Raw genomic sequence first — 21,155 nt, forward strand, 5'->3', positions numbered from 1 at the left:
ACATGCATCACATGAACATCAGACACAGCTCAGCTTTCCTGGAACAGTTACATGCATCACATGAACATCAGACACAGCTCAGCTCTCCTGGAACAGTTACATGCATCACATGAACATCAGACACAGCTCAGCTTTCCTGGAACAGTTACATGCATCACATGAACATCAGACACAGCTCAGCTCTCCTGGAACAGTTACATGCATCACATGAACATCAGACACAGCTCAGCTTTCCTGGAACAGTTACATGCATCACATGAACATCAGACACAGCTCAGCTTTCCTGGAACAGTTACATGCATCACATGAACATCAGACACAGCTCAGCTTTCCTGGAACTGTTACATGCATCACATGAACATTAGACACAGCTCAGCTTTCCTGGAACAGTTACATGCATCACATGAACATCAGACACAGGTGAGCTTTCCTGGAACAGTTATACATGCATCACATGAACATCAGACACACAGGTGAGCTTTCCTGGAACAGTTATATGCATCACATGAACATCACACACAGCTCAGCTTTCCTGGAACAGTTACATGCATCACATGAACATCAGACACAGCTCAGCTTTCAACGTCAAAGACAGTTGTGCAAGCTGTAAGACAAAATCAGATTTGCGAGACAATTCGGGCATTGCCAGGGAACACATTTATGCGAAAAGAGCATCAACAGACAGCGTTAACTAACGTGAAAATACCAACAGAAAGTGCAGAGAAAGACAAAGAAAAAGATAAGAAGAAAAGAAGAAGAACAAAAGTACACCATAAGATAATGTGGCAAACCAGGCATAAGTTACAGCAGGGATTTATGTGAAAAGAGGACCATCAACAACGGTGAGCAGGAGTTTCTGTAAAATTAAATATGAGTCAACAAAAGTTCGGATTTATGTGACAATACAATACAATACAAGCACCGACAGAATACACAAATCTATGTGAACCACAGGTATATTTACAAGTTAATATCCCTCTTCATTGGCTCTGTCGACGCCCGTTTCTAACCGCTTGCTTCCCTTTATTACAATGAACCGCCCAAAGAGCGTCGTCGCCCCGAACTAAATCCTTCAAATCTCAACAACAAAATGGCAATCTGGGTAGGGAAATCCTTTCATGCAATGACATCAGCGACTCTCGGCACTTGGTCAATTAATGCATTTCGGTGCCAGATTACAACATAACGTCGGTCACCCTTGAAATTAACGCTACTTGAGATTGCTTTACGAACTTATAGGAAGTGAACGGGAGCAAAGGGTCAGTTATCAACTTAACTTGCCTCGAACAGTGAGACAAAGAGAATGTACGGTACGCAAATACGAACGGAGAGACTCGGAAACTCGAGTCGAGTCAATAACTGATCCCCACGCTCAAGACCTCAAGTGTAATACTTGAAGTTAAAATCTCTTTTGCTAACATTGAGCCAGATTAGCTCAGTTGGTAAAGTTAGTTAGTTAGCTGTTGCTTTTCGGGTCCAGCGGACCATAATAGGCCAAATCAGGACCCCAGCTCAGTTGGTAAAGCGCTCGGTCGCTTTTAGTCACATTGGTGAACACGGGTTCGAACCCCTTCGTTGGCAAGTTTATTTTTTGTATTTTTATACTTAAACAAAAATATTTAAAAAATCTGACCTCGTAATTTTTGTATTTTCTTCCATTTTCTTCATTCCATGTTGAATGATTTAATTAATCGAAATAATCAAAAAGTTGCATCATTATTGAGTACTTCCAGTGAACGATTGTCCAGGATTACCTTTTCTTTTAGTAACATCGGCTTTTGTGAAATGCCCTATGGGTATCACCGCGACCACATGCAATGGTGAGATCGACACAACGTACAATACACACATTTTTATACGAACGGAAAAACTCGGAAACTGACGAGTCAACACATGCTCGAGAACTCACGTGTAATGTATGTTTGCAGTTTAAGTTTCTGATTTCACCCCAGGGGGTTGTGTTCCGGGTTGGCTCGGCGGTCTCGGGTTCGAATCCCGTAATGGGCAAGATGTTTTTTTAATTTTGTTCTCTCATTTTCTCATTTTTATTTTTTAAACTCTTTATTCCAAAGATTTTGAGCAGTGTACTGAAAATCGAATATTGTGCGTAATACCCTTCAAAAGCTTTCCCACATGCCGTATTTTATTTTTAGTCCGCGATAGGTCAGTCATATGTATCACCGCGCGTCGACTGAACGTAATGGTGGTTGAAGGCTTGTAAGATGGTCTGCTTGTGTGTGAACAAAAAGTGCAGACATACGCGAAAAGCACGAGGATTCGCAAAAAGCACAAGAAATGTGAAACTCCTGAATACCATGGACAGAATCCATTCCGCCTGCAGGACGAACCCTTTATCATCGGAGTATAAGAACTGCCTCAAGACGTAAGAGATCGACTTGAACCAGACCTAAAGAAATGTCAGAAGAAATGGGATGCGAGATTGAAAGAGACGTGAAAAAAGTGAAAGAGATGAGAACAGGAGCCGCTGGCGTGAGAACAGGACCAGAGTGCCGTAGAGTTGTCCACTTCACACCAGTCAGAGTACCATTGTATGAGTCAAGTGACACCATTTGTGTGCAAAATGAGAGAGAGAGAGAGAGAGAGAGAGAGAGAGAGAGAGAGAGAGAGAGAGAGAGAGAGAGATCAAATCAAATCAAATCAAATCAAATCAAATCAAATCAAATCAAATCAAATCAAATCAAATTTTATTTTACGAGGGTTGTGGCATAAGCAATATAAACTAGCTTCTTTTCAACCAGCCCTCTCCCAGAGAGGGACTATTCTAATCTTAAATACATATACAAACGTAAAACAATTACAAAAGATAAGCATGACAGTAAAACAAATAAAAATAAAAAGGCAGAAAAACTATTCACAGGACTATATACACGTTGTAGGCAATACATACATTCTTGCGTTATGAAACACTGATGCTTTATGGACAGATATGATCAATATGACTTTAAATGTTGTAATGAAAGCACGTGGTGCATGGCCGGAAAGGATTTTGTGAAGGAGCACGCCTTTATTTGATTTAAATCTTTCTTTTAAGGGCAAAATCTTAAGTTTTTTATAATCGTCGAAAACAAGACTGGATTGTTTTAATATAACTGATTTTAGTGCTCGTCTGTGTAGACTATACAGTGGTTTTAAAATATTTGCACTGGCTGAGTCCCAGATGGTCGAACAATAATCCGTGATGGTTTGTATGTATGCATTATAAAATAATAACCTTGAGTGTGGATCAAGAAAGTGTTTTATTCTGTTCAACAAATATATTTTCCTCGACATGGTTTTACACAACGATCTAACATGATGGGTCCAAGATAAATTATTATCGATATTTACTCCGAAAACTTTGTGATCTCCTACTTCCGCTATTGCATCATTGCTAATTATTAAAGAATGAAGATTATTCTTGATGTTTTGTCTTTTTTGCCTTGTTGTAATTAACATGTATTTGGTCTTTTGGGGGTGAAGACTCATGTGGTTATATTCCGTCCAATTAATGGGAAAGAGAGATCAAATCAAATCAAATCAAATCAAATCAAATTTTATTTAAACGAGCTTCTTTTCAACCAGCCCTCGCCCAGAGAGGGACTATTCTAATCTTAAATACATATGTATACAAAGGTAAAACAATTGCATGACAGTAAAACAAAAAAGAAAAAAAAGGCAGAAAAACTATTCACAGGACTATATACACGTTGTAGGCTATACATACATTCTTGCGTTATGAAACACTGATGCTTTATGGACAGATATGATCAATATGAAAATAATCAGAACGAAGTCTTCCATCACTGTGACTTTTCGTAATTTGACATTAAATGTAATGAGGTGTTTTTTGAAAGTATTGAGACTTGTTTGGACTCGAACTGATTCTGGGAGAGAATTCCACAAAACAAAGAGAGAGAGAGAGAGAGAGAGAGAGAGAGAGAGAGAGAGAGAGAGAGAGAGAGAGAGAGAGAGAGAGAGAGAGAGAGAGAGAGAGAAAGAGAGAGAGACAGAGACAGAGACAGAGACAGAGAGAGATCAAATAAATTCAAATCAAATCAAATCAAACGAACCATCGAAACTCAGACCCACCCCCCCCCCCCCAACACACACAGAGAAACTTACCTTTGCCCACTTCATTCATGTATTTCTCGAGGTTGTCACAGTCGAGCTTGGTCCTGCAGAAGATGAGGGCCCGGTCCATGTTGTGGCGCTCGATGGCCCGGACCACGTACTCTCCCTTCAGCACCTTCACTGCCTCCGAGTACGTCTCTGTAACAGGCAAACCACAATGTGGTGACAACAATGTGTGGCTATAGTTATGATATCACACTCTGGTGTCAACAATGTGTGGCTATATTTATGATATCACACTGTAGTGTCAACCAAATTTGGCTATAATTATGATATCACAATGTGGTGTCAACAATATGTGGCTACCATAATGATATCACAATGTGGTGTCAACAATATGTGGCTACCATTATGATATCACAATGTGGTGTCAACAATAGGTGGCTACCATTATGATATCACAGTGTGTGTCAATAATATGTGGCTACCATTATATCACAGTGTGTGTCAACAATATGTGGCTATCATTATATCACAATTTGGTGTCAACAATATGTGGCTACCATTATGATATCACAATGTGGTGTCAACAATATGTGGCTATCCTTATATCACAGTGTGGTGCCGACAATAGGTGGCTTTAATTATGATACGTCTCTGCATCATATGATATATCTATAGGATCTCTCGAGATTCGTTACTGTTTCAGAGGTCGTCCCCGTCGCATGCAATGATCACGTTTGTTTGTTTGTTTATTTGGTGTTTAACGTAGTTTTCAACCACGAAGGTTATATCGCGACGGGGGAAGGGGGGAGATGGGATAGAGCCACTTGTCAATTGTTTCTTGTTCACAAAAGCACTAATAAAAAATTTGCTCCAGGGGCTTGCAACGTACGTAGTACAATGTATTACCTTACTGGGAGAATGCAAGTTTCCAGTACAAAGGACTTAACATTTCTTACATACTGCTTGACTAAAATCTTTACAAAAATTGACTATATTCTATACAAGAAACACTTAACAAGGCTAAAAAGAGAAACAGAATCCGTTAGTCGCCTCTTACGACATGCTGGGGAGCATCGGGTAAATTCTTCCCCCTAACCCGCGGGGGGGTAATGATCACGTGATCTTCAGCATCTTCTCAGTCGTGACTATGAATGATTATGATAGAAACAGCGATACTGCTGAGATTTATTTTCTTCAGCAAATATTCCGAAACGTGTGTGTGTGTGAAAATGTGTGTGGGTGTGTGTATGCGAGCACGCGCGTGCGTGCGTGAGTGTGTGTGTGTGTGTGTGTGTGTGTGTGTGTGTGTGTGTGTCTGTGTGTGTGTCTGTGTGTGTGTGTGAGTTCTTTCTTTATTTGGTGTTTAACGTCGTTTTCAACCACGAAGGTTATATCGCGACGAGTGTGTGTGAGTGAGTGAGTGAGTGAGTGAGTGTGTGTGTGTGTGTGTGTGTGTGTGTGTGTGGAGTACCTTTCCCATTCTACGAAAAGTTATATCATAAACATTCATAGCAATATATATATAAGTTGAATATTATTCTTGAATGACATGTTCGTGGTGATGAAACTTGTCCTATTGGAAACATGCAGTCGTTTTCATTCCTTGACCTCGAGGTCCGACTAGCGTATTTTTTCCGGGGAGATGAATCAGTGTTACATGGACTGCGCACGTGCGTCCGTAAACAGAGTGCAAGTGCCTGCGTCTCCTTTCTGACCTCGGCGGGTACTGTCACACGGGGGAAGGGGTGTTGACAGAGACACCGTGCGATCCATTCAACACTTCCTCTCACGAGATCGATACACAGATAATCAACACACACACACACACACACACACACACACACACACACACACACACACACACACACACACACACACTCACACACATATAATTATATACTAGATGAATACCCGCTTCGCCGGGTACCCGGCTTCGCCGGACCCGGCTTTGCCGGGTGAGTGGCGCACCAATTCCGGGCTTTGCCGGGCGCACCGTACGCGATTGACGCCACACGAAGGAAGGGAGATAAACGCGCAAAACACTGGAGAAGATAAGGAAGAGTTACTGGGAATGGATGTACAGAAAAACCAAAATCGGTTCAGCGCTGCGCGCCGAGAGCACGTGTTCAAAATTTTCATCGACCAGATGGTGTCCGGGGTCTACCTGAATATGCCCACCACATTTGAAGCAGATCCATCGAGAACTTTGGCCGTGCATCGCGAAGAGAGACAGACAGACAGACAGACAGACAGACACACACAAGCCGTATATAGATATAGATATATATATATATATCCCATGACCTCCCTTCTTTGTCTCTGTTACTTCAGTATGGGTATATATGTTGTATTTTTATAGCTCAATAAATACATCATGGACTCAAAAAAATATATGATAGTGCAGATTCCGATTTGGGCGAAGAACTACTTTGCTCCCGACCTTTGACCTCGCGCCGAACAATGTGACACATTTGTATGAAGTTCCAAAATCGTATTGCACGGCTCAGAAAACCATATCAGTTGCACGCAAAAATGAATCTCAGAACTGATCTGATGTATGAGATGCAATAAGCAAACGTTTCTTTCATTATGAAAGCAATGCAGGTGGGAAAAAACGAACATTCAACTTACAAGATAACCAGATGCTAGCGAACCAAAACAAAAACACGAGTACCCTCCCCTTGCTTCGTTAGCAGACGACTTTTGAGAATCTGTCAGACCGTCCTTACCTGGCACGGTTGGGCTTCGCTATCATCAGCTGTTTCACGTGTTTTGCGAGCAAGTCTACTCTTTTGCCTGGCTCTGCAGTAAGTCCACATTGGCGATGAAGGTATCTAAGAACTTAACATGTGTGTATTTTTCCGTAATCCAGTCATATTCTTTCAAAATGCAATCAAGCGGCGGTGACAGACTTGGGTCCTGTTTTCCTCGCACCCATACCAGTTTAGGTTCATGCAAACACACTCGCAAAACAGTTTATCATGTAGATACATTTCAAATAGGGAGCAAATGGTTAAATCTACATATGTGTTCCCTAAAATTTGCTTCTCTGTCAATAAGACTAATTGTATAATAATGCGTTCGAAAAAAACAACGTGGAATCGATTCTGAATCGAGTCGAGTAAGCCAAATGGGGGCCAAACCGGTTTCCCCGTTCCGCCGACCAGAAACGCAAAAGAATTGTGCGCTTCAACTAAATGGATTTCTATACGACTTCATTACTTTCTTGCAACTTATGAACCTTTACTTAAAGCTTTTAAACGGTCTGAAAGTAGTGTTACCGCGTACTTATAGATGCACTCATTCGTTTTATTTTTTCAGCGACGGTCACTTAGTTTAAGGTTGCAAAAAGGCCAAGTCTCGCTGAAAACACTGTTTCACACTCCACAGATCGCAACAGTGCCGCTAGTAGTCTACACTTTGTGTTTGATGGTAGAATGGGATATACAGATTACAACACTCGTGGTTTTTTATATGGCTTGTATTTCAGTCAAGACCCAGCGGGAATATCAATCGAGAGCCACTCGCCAAAGGCTCGTGTCTCCCGATGATATTCATCCGCTGGGTCTTGACTGAAATACAAGCCATATAAAAAACCACTCGTGTTGTAACCTATACATATATATATATATACACAATTCAGTAATGGGGGTTGCAGGATCGGCAAACCCGGATCTTATCGACGACACTTAAGTTATTTAAGAAAGCAGCGAATTTTATTTATAGTGAACGGATGATAGTTGCGATCCTGTCTGGGACGCCAGTTGGAGTCCTCGGGGGCCAGCTACAGCAGCCAACTCTCAGACCCCACAATGTTAAGTCTCAGACCCCACAATGTTAAGTCTCAGACCCCACAATGTTAAGTCTCAGACCCCACAATGTTAAGTCTCAGACCCCACAATGTTAAGTCTCAGACCCCACAATGTTAAGTCTCAGACCCCACAATGTTAAGTCTCAGACCCCACAATGTTAAGTCTCAGACCCCACAATGTTAAGTCTCAGACCCCACAATGTTAAGTCTCAGACCCCACAATGTTAAGTCTCAGACCCCACAATGTTAAGTCTCAGACCCCACAATGTTAAGTCTCAGACCCCACAATGTTAAGTCTCAGACCCCACAATGTTAAGTCTCAGACCCCACAATGTTAAGTCTCAGACCCCACAATGTTAAGTCTCAGACCCCACAATGTTAAGTCTCAGACCCCACAATGTTAAGTCTCAGACCCCACAATGTTAAGTCTCAGACCCCACAATGTTAAGTCTCAGACCCCACAATGTTAAGTCTCAGACCCCACAATGTTAAGTCTTCCCCTAAAAGACCGTGCAGTATCAGAGTGCCTGTTGATGTCTGCATATATTTGGTATGAGCCTCTCTCGCTTTCAAGACCATCTGTTGTCCATTGGTTTACAAAGGGTCTCGGCTCTCTCAGCCCACAAATCGCCCACATGTAACAATTCTATAGTCTGTCTTTCGTGCTGGGCTAAGAGTATCGAACACAAGCAGGTGAACCTCCTTCGTAGATTCTGTTTCCGGAATTATTATTGACATCTTAAAACCTTAAAGCGCGAGCTTGTGTGTATGTGTGTGGGTGAAGATAGAGAGAGAGAGAGAGAGAGAGAGAGAGAGAGAGAGAGAGAGAGTGAGAGAGAGAGAGAGAGAGAGAGAGAGAGAGAGAGAGAGAGAGAGAGAGAGAGAGAGAACATGATCGAGGCACAGAGAGAGGGGACATCAGAAGAGAGAATGGGAGTAGTGGGTTAAAAGCGTCACTATACCCCCCCCACACACACACACACGCACATGACATTTCCTGTTGCATTCCACTGATACCACCAACAACAGACACATGTTGAGCCAGGAACAGATACATCTTGTCGCTCAACTAGACACGCCTTCTTCCCTAGTTAGGCCTTCTCCATCATTACCATGTCCACAACAGTCTCCTAACTCCCCCCTCCCCCCCGGGCCTTGCAAGCACCACCCCACCCCCTCAATCAGCCCCTGCAGTGTACATGCCGAGTGTTGAGGGAAGTGAGGCAGACATGTGTTGGTTAATCACGCCGGGCGACAGGAGACAGACCCGCCAGTGACGCCATGGGGGGTCGACTCCCACTATCCCAGACTCCCACTCCCACAGTCTCACACTTCCGCCAAGGAGCCTACATTCCACTGTTCTATAGGTAGGTATTGAGCACTGCGCTTCCGAACCACCTGGCAGCGATCTGTCTTTTCGACTGTTTTTACTCAGCAAACTCAAAGACACTCTTAGACTTAGTCTCTCATGCTTCCAATTCCGCGGTTGTGAAGGTAGCAGGTCTGGATTGCATTCAGCAAACTCAACGACACTCTCTCATGCATCCCATTGCTGGATGAAGTTAGTCTACAGTTTGCGGTTGTGAAGCTAGCAGCGGTCTGCTTTTTGGAGTGTTTCATTCAACACACGGGGTTTGGGATGGGCACAATCTAGTCCCACTGAGAACAAAGCTAGCAGCGGTCTGCTTATTGGAGTGTTTCATTCAGCACACGGGGTTTGGGATGGGCACAATCTAGTCCCACTGAGTGAGAACAAAGCTAGTAGCGGTCTGCTTATTGGAGTGTTTCATTCAGCACACGGGGTTTGGGATGGGCACAATCTAGTCCCACTGAGTGAGAACAAAGCTAGTAGCGGTCTGCTTATTGGAGTGTTTCATTCAGCACACGGGGTTTGGGATGGGCACAATCTAGTCCCACTGAGTGAGAACAAAGCTAGTAGCGGTCTGCTTATTGGAGTGTTTCATTCAACACACGGGGTTTGGGATGGGCACAATCTAGTCCCACTGAGTGAGAACAAAGCTAGCAGCGGTCTGCTTATTGGAGTGTTTCATTCAACACACGAGGTTTGGGATGGGCACAATCTAGTCCCACTGAGTGAGAACAAAGCTAGTAGCGGTCTGCTTATTGGAGTGTTTCATTCAACACACGGGGTTTGGGATGGGCACAATCTAGTCCCACTGAGAACAAAGCTAGCAGCGGTCTGCTTATTGGAGTGTTTCATTCAGCACACGGGGTTTGGGATGGGCACAATCTAGTCCCACTGAGAACAAAGCTAGTAGCGGTCTGCTTATTGGAGTGTTTCATTCAGCACACGGGGTTTGGGATGGGCACAATCTAGTCCCACTGAGAACAAAGCTAGCAGCGGTCTGCTTATTGGAGTGTTTCATTCAACACACGGGGTTTGGGATGGGCACAATCTAGTCCCACTGAGAACAAAGCTAGCAGCGGTCTGCTTATTGGAGTGTTTCATTCAACACACGAGGTTTGGGATGGGCACAATCTAGTCCCACTGAGAACAAAGCTAGCAGCGGTCTGCTTATTGGAGTGTTTCATTCAACACACGGGGTTTGGGATGGGCACAATCTAGTCCCACTGAGAACAAAGCTAGCAGCGGTCTGCTTATTGGAGTGTTTCATTCAGCACACGGGGTTTGGGATGGGCACAATCTAGTGTCCCACTGGGTGATAACAAAGCGCTAGGGTCGGATTTATTTATTTATTTATTAAGGAGATTTCTATAGCGCATAACTAAAAGCACTATGCGGATTTCTGGGAGATTTCAACTAATCCGACCTAGGACTTGGGTCCCATCGAGTTGAGTCCTTTCTCGTGAATACCACACCTGATCACTACACATGTGGCAAAAGGACACAGAAAACGGATCTGGACCTTTTGCACAAACAAAGCCATCCCCCATCACTTCACATTGCCGCAAGAATTGTAGAGACATTAGTAACATCGTTAAAGCGATAGCAGCAAAATGCAAAATGAAAGAAATATGAACAGACAGGAATAGGAGCAAGAGGCTTAGATGGATTAGGCCCAGCCGTCTCACAGCCTTAGGGGCCCTGTTTGTCTTGGGACTGAAACACAGTTTTGGGGATAAATCCGGTTAATGAGTCCGTCCCTCCCACTAAAACATGTACACATGCGGCGGTGAAGTGATGCTATTTCCAGCCTAGCTCCATGGGGGCCAGATGCCCAAGGCTAGTTCCATGGGGGCCAGATGCCCGTGGCGCAGTGTGACAACCTCTTTTTTCTCCGAGCTCATTTATCGCACGACGAAAATAATGTGAAGGCGAGCCGTGTCTGGTTGACTGCCAAAAGAACCACGAAACAGACTGTAAAAAGGCCCAAGAAACAGTGCTTGGCGGTTAGTGAAGAGCCATGAGCTTGAATCTCTGACATCATAAATACAATCCTAATAACACCTCTTTCTAATAATTGTACATAAGACGCAATTACCCCTTTTCCCTGCTGCCTGAACTACAAGTACTCTCTCTCTCTCTCTCTCTCTCTCTCTCTCTCTCTCTCTCTCTCTCTCTCTCTCTCTCTCTCTCTCTCTCTCTCTCTCTCTCTCTCTCTCTCTCTCTCTCTCTCTAAAGCAAGAACGATCTATCGTGAACGTCTACACGTGCTAAACATCGTTCTCTCACATCTAAAATAAATCGAAACGGACCTACGATGACAAGGACAGAGATGATAAAAGTAATGATGATTGGATACCTATTCGACCCCCCACCCACCCCTCAACTCTCCTTACCCTCCCTTGGGGAAAAAATACTTAAAAACATTCTTTTGAAAAAGATAAGGATAAACAACCACAAGCTTTTCTCTCCGCAAAATTAGAAAAAAAAATAGATGATTATGACTTGGACTCATCGCACAATGCCTGCACAGCGTGTCGTATTCCAAATGTAAGCCCGACGCAGCGTGCACTCCCGCAATGTTACCGCAATGTTAAAGACTGTATTAAAATCTATAACTGCATTCCTTTAATGTCAAAATCATTCACAGAATGAAGTCTTCTCTCAAATTCTTGCAAAAAACACACCACCAAAACATGTCACTTCATGACGTCACACTTTCATAATAGGCCTACATCAAGTCTCTTTCTTGTAGCTGGGCGCATCCCAAATGGTGGCCATTTCAATACGCTTCCCGCAGATGCTTATTTTCTCTTTCGTTATAGCTAAAAAAATAAAAATAAAAAATTGCTGAAAAAGAAGTTTTCCCTGTTCCACGTGATTATCAGCCGCCTGGCATTTCGCTCCCCACTGACCCGCACACAGATCAGGGATCGCAGAAACCTCACAAGTCTTTAATCATCCTTGTCTGCACTCTTTGGGGAGAAAAAAGACAGCTAAAAGATACTTGTCAACAAAGCTATACAAAACGAAAAGGATGTTCCCGCATCCCCTCACACCATCCTCCCCTAACACCCCTCACACCATCCTCCCCTAACCCCCCTCACACTATCCTCCCCTAACCCCCCTCACACTATCCTCCCCTAACCCCCCTCACACCATCCTCCCCTAACCCCCCTCACACCATCCTCCCTTATCCTCCCCTAACCCCCCTCACACCATCCTCCCCTACCCCCCCTCACACACACATACATTCACAACTCCAAATAGGCCATTTCAACAAAGAATTGAGAAAATACAAAAATCTACATCTTTTGATTTTTTTTAAAGTGGCACCCTTGTGTTTGTTGATCTAAATCACACTGAATGAATAATTTATCGGCGGACAGCGTATTATGAATACGGTTGTTTATAACTTCCACGACAGATGCTCTTCAAACCTCATTTAAATTAATCACGCACTCACTCACACACACACACACACACACACACACACACACACACACACACACACACACACACACACACACACACACACACACACACACACACACACACACACACACACACACACACACACACACACACACACACACACACACACACACACACACACACACACACACACATTCATGCATACATATCTCGTGCCGAATTCACGGAGTTACCGAATTCGCGGAATCGGCAACATTTTTGCCAAAATGCTGCCAATTACGCGAAATCGGCAAAAATGTTACTGATTCCGCGAATTCAGCAATTCCGTGAATTTAAACCACATATACAGATACATACAAACATATATATACATACATACATACATACATACATACATACATACATACATATACACATACATACATACATACATACATACATACATACATACATACATATACACATACATACATACATACATACATACATCACCATCCTCGTCTACCGGAATACATTTAGTCAAACTCGACTGAATGCAAAAAGCACACATCTTGAACTCCAAGCAAACGTGAATGTACAGAAGACATGTATATCTAATAAAAGTCATAATAAAGGTCCTACGCCTCAGAAATTGGGAGTAGCATGACAGTAAAGCCACACATTCTCTATTGGCTCAGCCTGCAACCTCTCAGCATGACAGTAAAGCCACACATTCTCTATTGGCTCAGCCTGCAACCTCTCAGCATGACAGTAAAGCCACACATTCTCTATTGGCTCAGCCTGCAACCTCTCAGCATGAGAGAAAGGGGGAATGTACGTTCTGGCTCACCGATTCCGACAGACCCTAAATATTAACGCAAAATAGGCTTCTGGACTAAACTTTTACTAAAATGAAACATGCGACAAAATCAGAAAAATACTGCATAAATCCATACAAAAAAAAATACAGTAAAGTAAGGTTGTTTTGAACCAATGCCGGGTCTGTCGGAATCAGTAACCCAGAACGTACATTCTCCCTTTCTCTGATACAACGCTAAATTTAGTTTCCATTGAAATATTAATCCAATTTGCCCGTCGTAGCCTAGCCCAACACTACCGTATTGATCTGGTAAAAACAAACAGCCAGCCTGAAGCTTGTCTTCTATACTGATTCCTCCAATGGCAAGACAAGATTAAATCATGTGATAGCAACAGTTACGTCACGTCCGCCCACCACTTGGTGTTGATAGTAACATAGCCTGGTGATTTTGTCATTTCATTCCGGTGTCGCCTGCCGTGCAGTTGTGTTTTCTGTGAGAGAAGTGTTTTTACTGTCACTATATTTGCTAAATATTTATGTCTCAAGATAGCATTTCTGAAGAATTAGAGAGAGAAATTCTTGAATCACAAGTTGCTCATCAAAATCTATTAGATTTTTCAACACAGTCATCAACTTTAATTTTACATTCACCAACTATGGATATACCGGAATCATTGAGTGAATGGAATTCTGAGCAGTTTTTAACTATTGAAGAGCACCTCAGTTACCTCAACAATTTTGTTGAAGTATTATCGCAAATGAAAAATGAAGGGCCATCTCAGAGTGGAAAACTACCTAAATTTCCTTCACGCCCAAAACGGAAACTTTCAGATTTGTATGGAGGAAAACCAAAGAAAACCAAAACAACAATGACGTTCAATGAACTCCACGAATATTTAAAGTCAAAAATTGTTGATGTAAGCATGAAAGTTAGGAAGGAAGTGTTCTTTTTTAATCCGGAAGATATCACATCATCAGCAAGTGCCATTGAAAAGTTAGTTGAGGGATATAGACACATACAAAGACAGGAGGCAACTTCAATGGGCTTCAATTTGCAATATGGAATGGTTCTAGAAATCGCATTTAAGTTTTATGAAGCAGAACAAGGCATTCATAATGAGACCTGGGATGGCTGGTTGGAAAGAAACGTTAAAATTTCTTCTACGTATGCACGGAGATTGAGGGAGATTGCCCGTTTACTATTTCCATACAGAGCCAAATTCAGCACAGTTGGGATGTCTTTTTATGAAGTCTTCAACATGAGAAAAGAACTCAAAACCATGTTTGAAAAGAATGAGGATATCAGGCTTTATTGGGCTGAGAAAGTGACGTCAATGGTTCCAAATATACATCAACAGCAATCACAAGAGTAGGAAAAAAGAGTTAGAGCTAACACTGCAATCAGGTCACGCAACTGCCAGTTGCGCCAAAATAGGTCAACACCCTGCTTCGCTTCGCTTCGCTTCGCTTCGCTTCAAAGGCTGCCTTCGGGCGGCCGCCGAGTGCACTTTATGCAAATGACTTGTTTATTGAATCAAGCTTTGACAAGTGTACTTGGTGGCTGCTTTGAAACTCAACAAAGCCTTCTCCCCTTTCACAAGCAACGTCCTTGTCCCCGCTGCAGTCAAAACAAAGCTGTCATAGCGGGTTTTCCCGATTGACAAAAATTCTTATTACACACTCAGACTATTTGGAGCGGCGTTTGTTCTCCAGTGGCCAATTGCATAAGAATATTCTGGTGATGAATAAACGCGCTTTGTGTCATTAGCATCTAAAGATTTCTTGTTTACAATAGTTGTGTTGATCTGATGAAGCGCGGAACTGATCTTAGGGTTGTCATGGTGAAACACTCGCTTCTGAAACAGTGCTTCCTTGTAGTTATCATGCGATATGCTCGACTTTACAACCTGTTTGCTTACACCCTTTGCTTTTTTAACCACCCCTTTCTCACTTGCAACACTGTACATCTTTGCACGCAATCCAACATACTCCTTAATTATCTTCCCATTCATTTCATCTTTCATCTTTCCAATAACCTTCTTGTTAACATTTGAGTGCAATGGTGATTCTTTAGGGTAGTCGCAAGTGTCATAAAAAGAATCTTTTCCTTTTACTGCAGGACTTTCAGCTTCTAGATCTTTGTAAATGTCATCCGCTGGAATGTCAAGTAAGAATGAATCTGTGTCTGTGTAAAGTACTCTCGATTTGGGATATCTTGGCTTCAAATAATCATACAAAAACTCAAGCATCAACAGTTTTGACAACTCTAGCACAGTAAAGCCTATGAATACTGGTTTGTCAAGCTTGACTACAAGTTTTTTCATTAAGATACCATACAGCTGTTCATGAAAGTATTTAAAGTCTTGATACTGTGGTTTGGATGTCAGCTTGATGGCCTCATTTTCTCTTGTAACAAGTCTAACATCCTTTCTCTTGTGTGGGTTTTCCATTGTCTTACCAAAGCAACTGTTGTTCATCAGTTTAAAAAAGTCTTTCTCTGATGCATCAGCGGCTTTGGTTCTCAGTTCTGTGTTTTTCATGATGTAAGGTTTCATAAACTGTTCTTGATCAAATAAAATTATACGATGAACAGCCTTCAAAATTAATCCATGTCTAATGTAAAACTGTAACAGTCTGTAGTGACACACATACTTCTTTTTGTGAAACAGATTGGGCACCAGCTTTGGAGGTTCTCTTGGGTTTACTTTTAACCTCTCAGCCGCTAAAGGATAATCATTATGTAGATCATGAAGTGATAGTGGATAGTCTAAGTCAACTTCTAGTATCCATCCCTTTCGACTGTCTGGGCCTGCTTTTAATATTGTCATCACAACACATTGTGAAAATGGTCCTGAATAGATCTTAAAGTTCCGAAGTGGAAGCGTCTGACACATTGCCCAACCATACAAATTGTTTGCATCTAGATACATGATGTAATTAGAAGGTTTCATAGGATCAAAGTCGTCCAAGTATTTGTTGTTGGCTTTGCAGTAATTGTGTGAAGCCATACTGATTCCTCCACGTAGTCCATTTTCAATCATCTGAAGTGTAGGTAGATCTGATAGCAAGTCAATCTTTACTCCTGTAAATCTAAGAAATGCATCCCAGCTCATGCCTGGTGCAGATATGTAATGTGAAGGATCTAGATTGTAGTGCTTCATACATGTTCTTCTGTAATTCTCAAATATATCTGCAAGTAAACAAACATCAGCCAACAAATATTGATCATGATAATCACCCATTGTATTACATCCTAATTTATTCCATGCAGTCTTAGCGTGTTCATAGTCTTCGTCACTTATACCTTTACCCTTCAGCCGTGAGAAGTAAGCATCCTTTGGTGGTAACTCATCTTCATCAAACCTCTCCCACGAATCCATGTATTCATATGGATAGACTCCCTTTCTAACTAAGTCACTGTCAAAGTACTTACATGTGATTGGGAAAGCAGTTAGTGATGAAGATAAAGACTCAAGTGTTCCCATCAGATGTTGAGCAGAATCGTAGAAGTATAAACTATTCAGAGTAAAGGCCATGTACTTTTCTGAAGACTGCGCAATGCATCTTGCTTTGTATTCATCAGTTACTGCCTGCATGATCAGATGTGAATCATAACCGCGCAAGTTATGGAAGAAGATTGGAAGCTTCCAAGTCTTAGGATCAAACTTTAATTGTAGATTACATTTGCTGTGTGCTGCTCCTCGGAACTGCCCACTTACATGATCATGATCTCTTACTATTGGATTGTCTGTGTTTGGTGTTAGACTTTGTTCGCATATCCAACACTGTGTGGTAGAGTTAAACTGTTCTTGGTCTTCAGGTTTCATAACAATGTCTGAAAGATTCAGTTGTTTGGAGCAGTCATTTCGCACTTGGTTCATTTGCTGTAAGAAGTTCTTTGCTGCATTAGGTCCTCTGTACAATTGCGGTTTAGAATGTTTACCATCTGAACTAACAACAATAAATGCATATGAACAGACTTGATGATTACTTAGAGTTACTGTTTTAGGTAGGTCTTTTGGTAAAGGTCCTTCATATGGCACAATGATAGATTCAAAGTCAGCATAAACAACATAAGGACTTTTCTGTAGTTTGCATACATTCTTAAAATACACTTTGCTGTCTGGCGGTGGTGTTGTTAACTTCACAACCGCATCATCAACGCTCTTACAATGTTGCTTGTGTATAAGTGCTGCATGAATTGATGGAATACGCAAGAGACATCGCCTACAAAAGTCTTGTTTACTATTGTGATTGCTTGTGCTCGCCATCAGTCTACTCATTGTACGAATCAAAGTGTAATGATATTTTACACCATCAGTCATTAGTAACATGTCAACATGGTTAGTATCACAATCACCAATCGTTGGTGAGTTCTTTGATATTCTGACTGGTTTCAGTTCATCTTCCTCATCCCACGTGTAAACATTTACGGTGATGGGTTTGTTTTGCTGTTCAAATTTGTCAATGCTTGTAATGCTGACAGGAAATTCAATACCAGTAAAGTTTAGTTTATTTCTGTATGCATGATAGTTAGACACTCTTTCTGCATTTTTCTTTACACTGTACAGTCTTGCCAGAACACACCACAAAAAACATTTGTCATCATCATTCTTTATGTTCAGCACAGCACGTTTTTTGACAAGAGCAGGAGGTAAAGGTATGTAACTTCTACCTCTGATGGGGGCAAATTTACTTAGCTTCAATTCTATTTTTAGAATTTCACCTTCTGACCATCCGGATCCTTTCATCTTTGCATCCTCTGCAGCTTGCTCAAACCGTTTCATCATTTCATCTGCCCAGTTTCCATTCAATTCTGCCATAGAATTAAGTGCTAGTTGTCTGGTTGAAACATGAACTTCTAGCACCTCATCACTGACTGTTTTGTATTTTATTAAACTGACTATCTGCACTTTTACTGGAGGTTCAATCAACAAATTGTTTGGAATTTGTTCAATGGCGTCTTGCACACTGGACTGCACATTTTGAGGATCCGTTACTTGTAATTCAACGGTGTCAAATACTGTCGATAAAGATTCTAATACAGAGTCTTCCATCGCTGTGAGTTTGATTTTATAACTCAAAATAAAAATATAAATTAAAAAAATGAAGTTGCTTAGAATTCTTTCTCAGAGCTTCCATTTTTGTTAACACTATAAAATCTGAAATAAAAAATCATTTAACATTTGTACCACGTGGAACTAATTGTAATTCCTCTTTTACAAAGGCTCTTTGCGGTGCTGGTTCTCTCAAGTAATATATAGGTGGATTTGTCTCTACTACTCTCTTGATTTCATGAATGTCAATACTCCAGATTGGATCCGTTGCACGCTTCCTGCTGTCACCCTCAGCTTCACCGGGTGCATATAAATATCTGACTTTCTGATTGAAAGGTAGTAATGCCACTGGTGTTGTTGACTTTGGAGCAACAGGTATTGTTTTCTGTTTGATTGCATCAACTGGTCTTAACCCTGTAGCTTTAAATACCTCCAGATTCATTGCTCTAAGTACTGATGGTAATCTTTTGACCCATTCAGTGTTACGCAATTTACTTTCTGTGTCCAAAAATTCCTGATGGTACTGATATGAAAACAGTTTTTCTGCCAACTGTTTGTTAAAGCTCTCAACAATAGCCTGTGACCTGTGGTTTCCTGGAATACCTCTCTTCACTGTAACATGATGTTTTAACAGAAGCTGGTTGACAACTCCTTTAAACTCCTTACCATCATCGCACTGAATCATTCTGGGATACTTTAGTGGTCCACGTCTGTAAATTTCTTGCAGGGCAACAGCTGTAGCTATAGCACTTTTCTCTGTCAACGGTTCAGCATCTTTGTATCTTGTTGCAACATCAACTACAGTCAGTGCATACTTATATTTCTTCCTTCTGACTGTGTCATGCGGTAAATACAGCAGGTCTATTTGATGAGTGTCATTCGGTTTAATGTTAACAAAGTGTGGTCGTGTAATTTTTCTTGGTGCAGGTAAATAGATCTGCCAAACTGCCTGCTTTGACAACCATTTCTTTGCTATATCTTGAGAAACACCTGCTGCGTCACTGAGCTTGTCAATAGCAGTTCTTCCTTTCCAGTATCCTTTTGGGGAATAATATGTTTTAGATAACAAAGCATCACTCATGGTTTTTTAAATGACAGAATATTAAGATTTGACAGCACGCGCAATAAAGTAAACAACAGCCATACCAATAACAATGAAAACAATCTCGCCCACCTTCTGCTCTTCTGAAGGCTGATAAAAGTCACCCAGTTTTGGAGGAGCACTTGTCTTCATTTTCTTTCCAGTTACGAGATAGTATTCTTGAATGGCTGCATCAACATTGGCAAAGGTTTTGTTTGCATGTCCTTGCTGCCTGAGTTTATCATTCATAAAGTCTAACTGCGCAATTCGTTTCTTCTCGTATTCATCCTGTGCTTTCGCCAGTTGTTCCATGGCTTTGTTGTGCCTTTCCCTCTCTTCACCATTTTGCAGTTTAGAAAACAAATAGTTGCTGCCAGAAAATGCAAGCGCATTTACAATCGCACCTCCCACCATCATAACCAAGCTAGCCATTTTATTGTCTTACATGTTTATATTTTCTGGAATAATTCCTTGCTTCACCAAAAAGTCTTTTGTTGCAAAGGAAGCTGTCACAACACCAATTAGTTTAGCACCGTCTTCGAAGTCTAACTTTCCCAAGTCGGCTGGTTTCATTCTGAGGAGACTTTTACCCAGCATTGTGTAACCTACACTCAAGCCTCCAATCACTGCAGCGTGATAAACTAGATTAACTATTGTCTTTTCAGAACTCATTTTTATGTTATCAAAATTAAAATATTAAAATTATTCCATATGAAATGAATCCACTGCAGGTACTACTGTGGGCTTTGTTATTGTTTGTACTGCTTTGTTTGTTGGTTTTGGTGTTTCTGATTTTGGTGTTTCTGATTTTGGTTTTTCTGACACTTTATATTTGCCTTGCCAAAGTTTGTAAAGCAAGTATCCACCTCCTCCAACAACAGCTGCTACAGCTACTTTTCTGTATGATAGAAATGAAGATTTTAATTCTTGATCAGTTTGTGTGACCTTAGTCACTTCAGGAATGTTTGGTGTCTGCTCAACCTCAGACATAATGTTCTGCTTTGCCTTTTGATTTAACTTTTTTTGTCTGTTCCATTCGGCTAGTTTTTTTCCTGCTTCTACTCTACCAGGTTTCTTTGTCACTGTGTTCACTTCTGGTATTTTCGTCTGCTCCACTGTCTGCTTCAACTGATCTGTCATCTTTTTTATTCTGAAAATTAATGTGTTTGAAAGTAATTAATCCAGCAACAAATGGTACTAATAAAGCACCAAATCGATAATACAGGCCACAGGCAAGAGATTCGAGGGACTTGGAAACAACAGGGTCATGAGTTAGATCATGTGTTAAGTCTTCCTCCGAGTCGAGAGGTGTAAAATGTCCAAAAATCTTTGTGTACAAACCTATAACAGTCTGTCCAATACTTCTAACCATCTTAGAACCAAGCACTGATTCATACCGTCCATGATACTTTTCTATATCTTCTGAGGAAAGATGTTGTACTTCTTCCACAGTTAACTGCTGCCCAAGGTAGTGTTTTGTTTTTCCACAAACAGCAAGTGAATACAATCTTTCTTTTTTATCAGGTATA

The 21,155-nt window shown here is 41.5% G+C and overlaps 1 protein-coding gene across 1 annotated transcript in view; it reads right to left on the reverse strand.

Annotated features, from left to right (window-relative positions):
• Nucleotides 1-21,155, reverse strand: part of LOC138959188 (ATP-dependent RNA helicase DDX1-like) — a 589,642-nt gene that overhangs the window by 104,190 nt on the left and 464,297 nt on the right. Inside the window, exon 19 of the mRNA XM_070330587.1 lies at nt 4,123-4,269. Within this exon, the coding sequence (XP_070186688.1) occupies nt 4,123-4,269 (147 nt within the window). The remainder of the gene's footprint in view (nt 1-4,122; nt 4,270-21,155) is intronic.

Source organism: Littorina saxatilis, linkage group LG1, assembly GCF_037325665.1.
Source record: "Littorina saxatilis isolate snail1 linkage group LG1, US_GU_Lsax_2.0, whole genome shotgun sequence".
NCBI lineage: Eukaryota > Metazoa > Mollusca > Gastropoda > Littorinimorpha > Littorinidae > Littorina > Littorina saxatilis.